The following is a 10,131-nucleotide window of genomic DNA, read 5'->3' as shown; positions in this document are numbered from 1 at the left end:
TGATCATTGTGCCTACCCAGGGGTATCTGCACTGTGTGTCACAGGGGAGAGGACAGGATAGCCTCCATGTATACAAGTCACTTTCTGCACTGCTGAAGTGGTATCAAATCACTCTTGTGTCCTCTAATACTGTGGTCATTCAGTCCTGCTCTGGTTTCTCAGCTCAAATAAAAGGAGTCAGCAGGATGCCAGCAGCCTACATAAAACTGATGATAGCAAGGTGTCATGCAAGCACTGATACACTGCTGTGGTTTTCTCAAGCTAGGCTTTCAGGAGCCAACAGAAGAGGCAAAAGGATATTACAAGAGGCAATTGTTCAGGTTTTGAAATATGTTCCTGTGCCACAGTTGGCCAGGAAGTTTTTTGTTCTGCTCACTGTCCAAAGTTGCATGGATGTGTAAGGGAGAATCTGACTCAGTCCCTTGTAGCTGCAGAGACAATGAGCTGGATCACAAGCAGAAAAAATATGCTTCCTATTATCATCATCAACTCTATAAAAAAGTGTGCAAACAGGAATTCTGCTTCTGGGGCACAGCTTCCATTATTGGTGCTACCTCCATTTTCCTACTGAAAAATAAGAATCAGAAGTCCTCATTCATAAAAGTGATGGCTCAGCATCATGAAATATAATGTGCCTGCACACTTTTTACAACAAAGCTAATGTCTGCTTCTTTTAAAAATGGTTCTTTCTCTAACTTGCACTTCCAAGAATGTCCACAGATAGAATTATTAAGTACACACCAAATACCTTAAAACTTCAGAAGTTTATTGTCCAGAATAGCTCACATGGTACAGTTAGATTCTTTTTTTCTTTGTTACAGAGAAATCAAGCAAAACAGTAGAAAATTGTATATGGGTTAACAGTAAAACAAAAGCCCAGCCTAATAATAGCCCTTTACATCCACCAAGTTATACTTCAGAAAATGGCTAGCCAAACATAAAGAAGTAGAGCATCTGAAAGGCAGTTTCATGTTTATGGTATAGATTCTAAATCAGTATTAAGGGCATTTGGTGTCCATATTGTTAATATCTTTTATTCATAATAGCAAATTGAAAAAGGTCTATGTGGATAAAAAGTTAACTATTGCAAGACTTTCAAACCTCAGTTATCGCCTTATAGGTTGATAGTAATGGATAACGGGAGAAGGCACATGACATAGTATTTAAAATATACAGAGACCTATTAAAATCCTAACACTAAGAGGAAATGAGAACCAAAACTCAAAATTCACAAATCGTACTTTTGCATTCCCTAATCTATATTCTATAAGTTTGCGTTCAAACACTTTACAGCTTTTTCAGTAGAAAAGTGTAACACACCCAGAAAAGACTTCAAGGCTTTGCTTTGAGTTACTTTGTTGTTTGTTTTTTTTCTTTTAGCAAATGGAATATAGGATAATCTAAACTATAATAAAATGCAGACACATTCCCTCACTTGTTATTAGCGCCCAATAGACCCACTGCTGAAGGCTGAGTATGAGTAAGAATATGAAGAGCTTGCTGAGGCATCAAAGCTTCCTCTCCTTGACCCACTGCGTGAGCCTGAACGTGAGCCAGAGCGAGAGCCAGAGCGAGAGCCAGGTGCCGAGGAGACATTGTAGGGACTGGAGATGCCTTTAGAGGAAACAGAGGCTGCTTCCAACAGTTTAAGCCCTGTGATGTCTTCCACCATTGACCGGTTCATTGCATCTTTGTAGGATATTTTCAGCTTGGTCTTGGGGCATGTCAGAATTTTGGGATAGCTGTTGGTGTCTTGTAATTTCTGGGCAGCACGACCATCAATCAATCCATTCCTAATGGCTTCCTCAGTAGTTATTCTTCCACGCACTTCCGGGTCCACGAGACCTCCAGTGAGGTACTGGAATTCCAGGAACCGCTGCCCAGCCTCATAAGGCAGCCATTTCTCCTTCACTGCTTCAGCTGCTGACATCCTCTTGCGTCCACCCTTTATGCCTTCGAACCCTATGAAGGCCTTCTGGGCTGGTTTCAGACGTGTGGCCATATCCTGATCAATGATGCCTTGGCTAGCGGCTTCCTGGAGGGAAAGCCTCTGGCCAGTGGTAGGGCATATTATGCCACCGGTGCAGGCCTGGGCTTCAAGCAACCGCTGCCCAGTGATGCTATCCACGATGCCCCGCTGTATAGCTTCCGAAATGGAGATTTTCTCCAAGTTTTCCGTGTCAAATATGGCTGCAATAGGACTGCACTCATCTGGGGTCTCTGAGAAAGAACCGCTCCTGATCACTGAAGAAGAACTCCTGACACTCAGCACGGTGGGAGACCGAGTCACTGACTCATGCCGGAACACCTCGTCAGTGCCATTACGGCAGGAAATCATGTCTGCAAACTGGGTCAGGCTCAAGCTGCCAGAACGGTACTGGTCAAAAAACTTCCTCTCCACCAGGCCTTTATCAATGGCATCTTGGATGTCGTACTGGCTACCTGTTTTTCTGTCCACAAGAACGACTCTACTGCTGCCATCTGATCCTGTGATAGTTATTTCTTCCCACTCACACTCCTGTTCAGCTAGTTCTGTGTAGGTGTCATAATCTATGAGGCCTTTGCTGTACGCCTCCTGAACGGACATCTCCCGGTTTGTTTCTGGATCTACAATGACCACCCTGCGCTTCCTAAGGGTGTTCTTCTGTGAGGTGTGCACCACCTTCTTCTTCTCTCTCAGGGGCAGAAGGCAGAGCCCTGTTGCATCATCCTTTATGCATCTTTCTTTCAGCTGCAGGTAGGTCAAGTTTTCCTCTGTGTTGGGATCAAAGAACCCTTTGGTGTCATCACTTGGATCACTAAGGATCTGGTTGAGCTCCTCATTGAAGTAGCCACGCTTGTAGGCCGTCTCTACCGGCAAGCGGTAGCTCTCTTTGGGGTCGATGATCCCTCCAGTAGCGATCTGTGCCTCCAGCAGACGAATGCCATGGCCTCTCTCTATGAGCTCTTTGTTCATTGCTTGGAACAGAGAAATGATGTTTCCAGTTTCTGGGTCTTTGTACCCAGTGACAGCTCTTTCAGCAGAGAGAAGTTTCTCTTTAAATTCAATTCCAACAAGGCCTCTTTTGTAAGCTTCCTCAACAGGCAGCCTCACGTTGCTGACAGGATCCACTATGAACCCTGTGGCTGCCTGGGCTTCTAGGAGTTCAAGGGCTGTCCCTGGCCTCACCAAACCTATTTTCATAGCCTGGTAAATGCCAAGTTTCTCTTTAGTAGACTCATTGTAGATACCAGCAATACAGCTAGAGCCTTGAAGGAAATCAATAATTCTCTCACTCACTTCTTCCACTGTAATTGCACCTCTTTCCAAGTCATTCCTTGTTGATTCCTTAATGATTCCAGCCTCAAGCAGTGCATCTGCTGAGACAGGCTGCCTGATCCCTTGGAATGACATACTCCTCTTCTGCACTGGAAGGAGCAGCAGACCAGTGTGTGGTTCAATCCTGCATTTTTCCTTCAGCTGCATGTAAGTGACTGCCTTTTTGGTGGTGGGATCAATGAAGTTCTTTGTACTGCCTTGGCAGTTGTTTAGCATCCTGTACAGGTCTTTATCAATCAACCCACGAGATAAAGCTACCTCTTTGGGTAAGAAAACACTGTTAACAGGATCAACTATCCCTCCTACAGCCAGCTGGGCTTCAAGCAGACGAATTCCAGTTTCTCTGTCAACCAAGTTTTTCTTGATGGCTTCAGATACCGGTACAGTTTTGCCTGAGAAAGGATCCTTAAATCCTGTAATAGCCTTTTCTGCTGTATAGATCTGCTCTCTATCATCAAAGTCAATCAGATCTCTGGCGATGGCACTGTCCACGGTCAGTATCTCATTTCGGTGTGGGTCTATCACACCTCCTGTTGCTGCCTGGGCTTCTAGGAGCAGGACTGCGTTTTCTGCTGTGAGCAGCTGGTTCCGTTTGGCCTCAACAAAGGAGTACTTCTGTCTGGGCGAAAGGGACACCCCTGCAATAGCACCTGCCCCTTTGAGGTAGGGTTCAATGTCAGCTGCGACCTCTTCCACCGACCTCTGCCCCTTCAGCAGTTTATCCAGCGTGAGTTTGTCTATCAGCTGGCACTCATACAGCTGCATGGCTGTGATCTTCTTCCGCAGCCCACTGAACACCAGCTTGGAGGCATCGATACAGAAGTCTTCCTCAGTCTGTGTAGATCTGTGAGCCCCATATGGGCGCTGCTTGAGTTTCTCAATCTCTCTTTGCAGCCTGAGACGCTCTGACTCCAACTCTGACTGGTTTTTGACAGCAGTCTCTTCCAGTCTGCACCGGTATCTCTCCTCAATCCGTTTGATTTCCATCTGCAGCCTTTCAATCTCACTCCTCAAGCTGTTCTTCTCCCTCTCGCTCTTCTCCCTCTCACACTGGATCTTCCTTATGGATTCCTCTGTTCGGGAGTGCTGGCTCTTCCACTGATTGAGGTCATTCAGAATTTGTTGCTTCTCACTTTCCAGGCGTTGCTTCAAACGTGATTCTGACTCCAGGGTAACTTTCAAACGGTTCAGCTCCTCCTCTAATCTCTGCAGTCTGGCTTTGTCTTGCTCCAAAGCACTCATTTTTATCAGCAGGGTTTCTCTTTCTTGCATAATCTGACTACACTGATTTTTGGATTCTTGAATCCTACTGGATGCCTAAAATTGTGGAGGAGAAATAAACCAAGAAAGGATGGTTAGAGTTTGTGCTGATCAGAGTTATGCCCTCTGCCTACAATGCTCTCCAGCCTGTCATTTAACCTGCAGCAAACTCCCACTGGAAAACATTCTAGCCACAGCAGCATCTTACCCAAGATTACAGACACACATACACCAGAGAAGGCACATTATCCCTTCACTTACAGTGTCTGCAGTACTGCCAGAGACTCAAGAGACTTAATTCTCCTACCCACAGCCTCGACTTTCAGCTGGTTTAGTTCTCTGTAACTTTGTGATACTTCTCACAGTACACTGACAAATACACAGAGCATTTGAGACTCATAAATAGCCTGATGCCCAGCAGATGTCCTGGCAGTCCTACTAATCCAGGGGAATTTGCATCAGCTAAAGACTGCTCATACATGGATAAAAAGGAAACATACAACTCAATTTTTGCTTTCCTGTTAGTTTCACACGTCACTCCAAACAATTTTACCTGTGTTGCCTTCCATTTTAATTCATGCAGTGTCTTCATGTATGTGTTCATAAGCACAAACACCCACAAGCATGCACGTTTGTATGCATATTAAACTGAATACAAGTTTATCTACTTGTAATACATGCATATATATGTACATATATATATATATATATGCATAGGTATTACCTAAATGTTAGTATTTTTTAATATCAGCACTAGGATTTTTAGAATAAAGGAAAGAAAAACTGAATAAAGGATATGAGAAGATAAATATAAGGGACAAGTCTAGGGAAAAATACATTTTCACAAGTGCTCACTTGTATATATTTAAAGAATAGCTCTTTGAACAAGAAAGCAGGCAGAAGAACAAAATATTAAAAAATGTTTTCTTTAACTTGTTTATGTTGTCACCTGAAGTTTAAGAAGTAAGGGCCAATAGTAAAATTTGCAAATGCCCTTAGTGACTCAGGAACGTAAATCACCAAAACAGACCATGAAAGACAGGCTTTTAGTACCTTAGGCACAGCTGACAACAGGACTCTTAATCCTCACTTGGAGTCAACATCTTACCCAGCTAATCAGCACCTCGACAGCTTGTTGCTTCTGGGTTTTTAGCCAGTTTAGTTTGTGACAGCACTCAGGTCAGCCTCAAAGGACAGCTTTAACTTGTCCTGGCTGAAACAGCCTGGGAAGCACACAGCCAGCAGAGAACTATTAAAACACAGTGGTACTCCACATGCTCCCATTTTTCCATAGGATGGTTGGCTGGACACTGGCACATAACACAGATTTCTGCTGGGGCAAGGCCTGAGAACAAAGCTCTCCTAGGTGATGAGAGCTTATGGCTCCCTAGAACAGTTCCCAAGCAGAGGTTAAGGAAGTGGCCAAATCCTGCAATTTTTCTTTAAAACTTAACCATGAGGAAAGGTCATAAAGGGGATGTTAGTCACAAGTACAGTGACTTCAAACAGCAAAGAGTGAATTAATTTGTTCAAATCGACACTGCAATTAATTATATATTTGAGAAACAGTAAAGCTGGGATCAAAATATGTGTGAATACCTCTAGAGCTTGCTTTTGGAATTTTTCAATTTCCTGTCTCAATTTTTCCCTTTCTTTCTGTAAATCATTAAGCAACCCCTGAAGTTCCAGGGTTTGCTTGCTGCTCATCTGAAGCTGATTCTTTAGTTCAGCAATGGTGGTATTTTTCTCATCAACTTCATTCCTGACCATTCTGAGGTCATCGTACTCCAATCTAACATTTCGCAGCTCCTCCTCCAGTAACAAGTGTTCCTTGGTAAGGTTCTCGGTGAGAGACTGAAGCCTTTCGATCTCTATTTTGCATTCATTCAAGGCTTTGCTTTTTTCCTCAGAGGTTTTCTGTAAGTGCTCATATCGTAGGTGAGCCTGTTTTAATTGCTCCTGTTCTTGGACCAGCTGACGACGTAAAGTCTCAATATCAGATGTGTATTTTCTTAACTCCTCCATGTATCTTTGCTTCTCTCTCACATGACCATCTAATACTTCTCTTTGGTGTCTAAGGTCATCTTCATTCCTCTTCTTCACAATAGATACTTCCTCTATCTGCTGTGTGAGATTAGTTATTTTAACCGACTGGTCTCTCAGAGATCTCCTCATGCCTTCTATTTCCTCCTCCAGTTTTTTCCTCCTGGATGTTTCCTCCATTAAGTTTTTGTTCTGTCTGCAAAGCTCCTCCTCCAGCTTATGTTTCTGGATCTGCAAGTCTTTTATAGTGCTCTGGAACTTTGCACTTTCTTGATCCCTGCCTTTTTTCTCTTGTGAAACTCTTTCATAGTCAATTTTCAGTCTGGCCAGTTCCTGCTCTTGGATCCTCAGCTTGTTAATTGTCTCAGTTGCACTCGTGTTCGCTTTCTGCAGGTCAAACTGGACTCTTTTCAACTGACTGTTCTCATCCTCCACTTCTTTCCTCTGACTTGTTTCTACATCCAACAACTTTCTCAGCCTTTCAATCTCTTTGTTTCTTTCCTTAATGGTTTTAGAAGCATCATCAAGTGACTGTTTGTACCGCATGCTTTCATCAGAATGTCTCTGAATAACTTGTTTTAGCTCAATCTCCAACTGCTGTTTCTTCTGAGAAAGCTCTGAGCCAGCTGCCTTCTGCTGCTGAGCATTCTCTTCTATTTTCCGTAGATTATCTGTTGTCTGACTTATCGTATTCTTCAGTCTCCTAATTTCCTCACACAAATTCCTATTTTCTCTCATGGCATTATCAAGCTGTGTTCTATAATTATTTGTCTCCTCTTCCTTTTGCATGGTGACCTGGTGAATTGTGTTCTTTGTGATATTAATCTCAGTTTCATATTTGTTCTTTAAACTAATAATTTCCTCATCATAACTGTTCCTTACCTTAGCCAATTCATTTTCAAGTTCCCATCGGCTTTTAGCCTCTTCCTGAAGCTGAAGCTTTAGCCTTTCCAGCTCCTTAGTTTTATCCTGAATAGTTGAGGCAGCCTCCTCAAGAGCCTGCTTGTATCTTGAGTTGTCTTCCCCACGAAGCTGAATGATCTGTTTCAGCTCCAGCTCTAACTGATGCTTCTGCTGTGACACCTCAGAACTGCAAGCCTTCTGCTGCAGAGCATCTTCCTCTGCCCTCCGCCGTTGGTCTGTTGTTTGCAGAATGGCATCGTTCAGCCTCACAATCTCATCCTTAAGGTCTCTGTTCTCTCTTGTCAGTCTGTCAACCTGGGCTCTGAGGCCTTTTGCATCATCATCTTTTTGTGCAGCTATCTGCTGGATTGTTGTCTTCTTAATATTAATTTCTGTTTCATACTTGTTCTTTAAATTACTCATCTCCTCGCTAAACTGGTTTCTTACCTTAGCCAGCTCATTTTCATACTCCCTCTTCCGTGTGCCTTCGTCCTGAAGAAGAACCCTTAATCTTTCTATCTCGTACTCCTTCTCCTTGATGACCTTCTCAGACTCTAACTTCTGCCAACCAAGGCTGTCTTTCTCATTTTGCCTTGTTTTTTGCAGTTGGTCATAGTCATTCTTCTGCTGCTCATATCTATCCTCCAGCAACTTCCTTTTCCTTTTCTCATCTTCAATCTCATAAGTCAACCTGGTTATTCTGTCATTTAGATCTTTTATTTGGGCATAGCATTTGTCTAGGTTTTGTTTAGCAGAGTTTCCATCCATTTCAGCTTGTCTTTTCATTTCTTCCAAGCTCATCAGCTTTGCCTTGAGCTGAGAAATGTCCATCTGGTACTTCTGCAGATTTTGCTCCAGGAATTTATGTTTGTTGCTTGTCTCTGAATTTGAATCCCTAGCAAGTCTGAGTTCCTCTTCCAGGAGTTCAATTTTGGTGTTTTTCATCTGCAACATGATAGCAGAAAAACAAACAAAAAAACCTCCCATAAATATTTTGACAACTGTTTCAAAATCATCACATGCAATAAAATAGACATTGTAACACTGACAACTTAAAAATTAATTTTTTTGCTGCTTCAATGAGATCTAAACCCCCTTTTTATTTAATGTCATCAAGATAACTTCTGCAATCTATTCATTCAGAATCAAGCCTTATGCAAAAATCAACATATAATGACTTTCAGAGGGGAAAAGATGATTTATAGGGGGAGGGAGGTGTGCTACTGATAGGAAAATGTGGTGCAGCAGAAGTTCACCAGCTAAGCATGGAACAGTCATCTTTAGAACCTCCCCAGTTTTCAAACAGGTGAAAAATCACATTCCATATATGCAACTTCTTTAATGGGCCTCTCTGTTTCACTGAACTGCATCAAATCAGAAGTTGCTTCTTTCGAAACACTTTAGAATATGGTCTAAAATGAGGTGTCCTCAACCATGAGGAGCAAGTTTTCAGCACTGAAGTATCTGTGCTGTCACTGAAGTCAAGGCTGGGAAGGGAAGGATCACTCGTGCCTTGATGAGCACCTCCTTATTAACCAAAGAGATCGGTTCTCTACCTCACTTCACACACCACCTTGGAGGTCCCTTTTTATAACACTACTCCTTTCACAGAAGATGCATGACTCTGCTGATATGCCTCCTTTGTAGGACACCTCTGAGTTCTGGATACAGTTTTGTGAGCTATTTTATACTGTACCTTCTGCCTCTGATCAGTGATATAAATGAAATAACAGAAAATAAAATAATACCTTCAGATCCTCCATGCTCTTTAACATTTCACTCAAGAATCTGTAATAATCTCCTGATCTTGTCAGAAGCTCTATATAGCGGGACTGAGCCTCATTAGCCTTGAAAAGAAACAGAATTGTTAGCAGCTTGTACTAGAGTTAGACATGAACATACCTATGTCCAGACCATTTAAAGGATTCCAATCTACTTGAGCAAACACATCATTCAACAAAGTAAAAAGCAGATTCTACTCCTCACAAATTCACACAACATTCTGAGGACCCCAAAAGTGCGAATTCTTCCTTATGAAAAATCCACACCTTTTTTGATTTTTCAGCATTGTCTGCCCCCCACTGCTGATGTGATATTAAATTCAATACTTCATCCCCTGGTTCATCATGCTCTTCCTGTCTGACAGTCACAAGTAACTCAAGATAAATTTTTAATAGCAGTTAATTCCCAGGCTGAAAGTGCCTAAACCACTTGGGGCACTAATCTACCTTTCTCACAGTATGTATACAGTGGACACTGCATAGGAATCAGATAAATTCCTGAGGGCTAATCTAATGTCTGAACAAGCCCAGGTCTGATTTTACAGCACAATGACTATTCTGCACTAATTCCTTGTGTTTATGTGCTTAGCACACATTACCAGTGACAGTGCTAAGTATTAGAATACAGCTGGGTATGACTCACAAGGGCTCACAGACAAACAAAATGCATTCAGAAGACTGAAAGGGAGGAAAGAAAGGTACCTCTTGTAGAATAAGGACTGCAGGAGACTGAACCACACTCTTCTTGATAGGTATGTTGAGCAATGTTTCTAATCCTGAACTGTAGGAAGCAACTTGTAGTTCATAATCCTGAAAAACAAGACA

The 10,131-nt window shown here is 42.5% G+C and overlaps 1 protein-coding gene across 4 annotated transcripts in view; it reads right to left on the bottom strand.

Moving 5' to 3' along the window:
* Positions 1-745: 745 nt before the first annotated feature.
* The window catches only part of LOC120503555 (desmoplakin), a 51,512-nt gene continuing 42,126 nt past the window's right edge, over positions 746-10,131 (bottom strand). For 2 of the 4 annotated variants that reach the window (XM_039712143.1, XM_039712142.1), the window contains exons 21-24: positions 10,009-10,116; positions 9,274-9,372; positions 6,179-8,470; positions 746-4,636 (exon numbers count right to left, since the gene is read on the bottom strand). In XM_039712143.1, coding sequence (XP_039568077.1) covers positions 1,442-4,636; positions 6,179-8,470; positions 9,274-9,372; positions 10,009-10,116 — 5,694 coding nt within the window. In that variant the 3' untranslated portion in view covers positions 746-1,441. The remainder of the gene's footprint in view (positions 4,637-6,178; positions 8,471-9,273; positions 9,373-10,008; positions 10,117-10,131) is intronic. The other 2 variants (XM_039712144.1, XM_039712145.1) reach the window with 2 other exon arrangements.

Source organism: Passer montanus, unplaced genomic scaffold (assembly GCF_014805655.1).
Source record: "Passer montanus isolate IOZ18808 unplaced genomic scaffold, ASM1480565v1 scaffold26, whole genome shotgun sequence".
Lineage (NCBI taxonomy): Eukaryota > Metazoa > Chordata > Aves > Passeriformes > Passeridae > Passer > Passer montanus.
The sequence above is the reverse complement of the archived record's forward strand: the minus strand, read 5'-3'. Positions and strand labels throughout refer to the sequence as shown.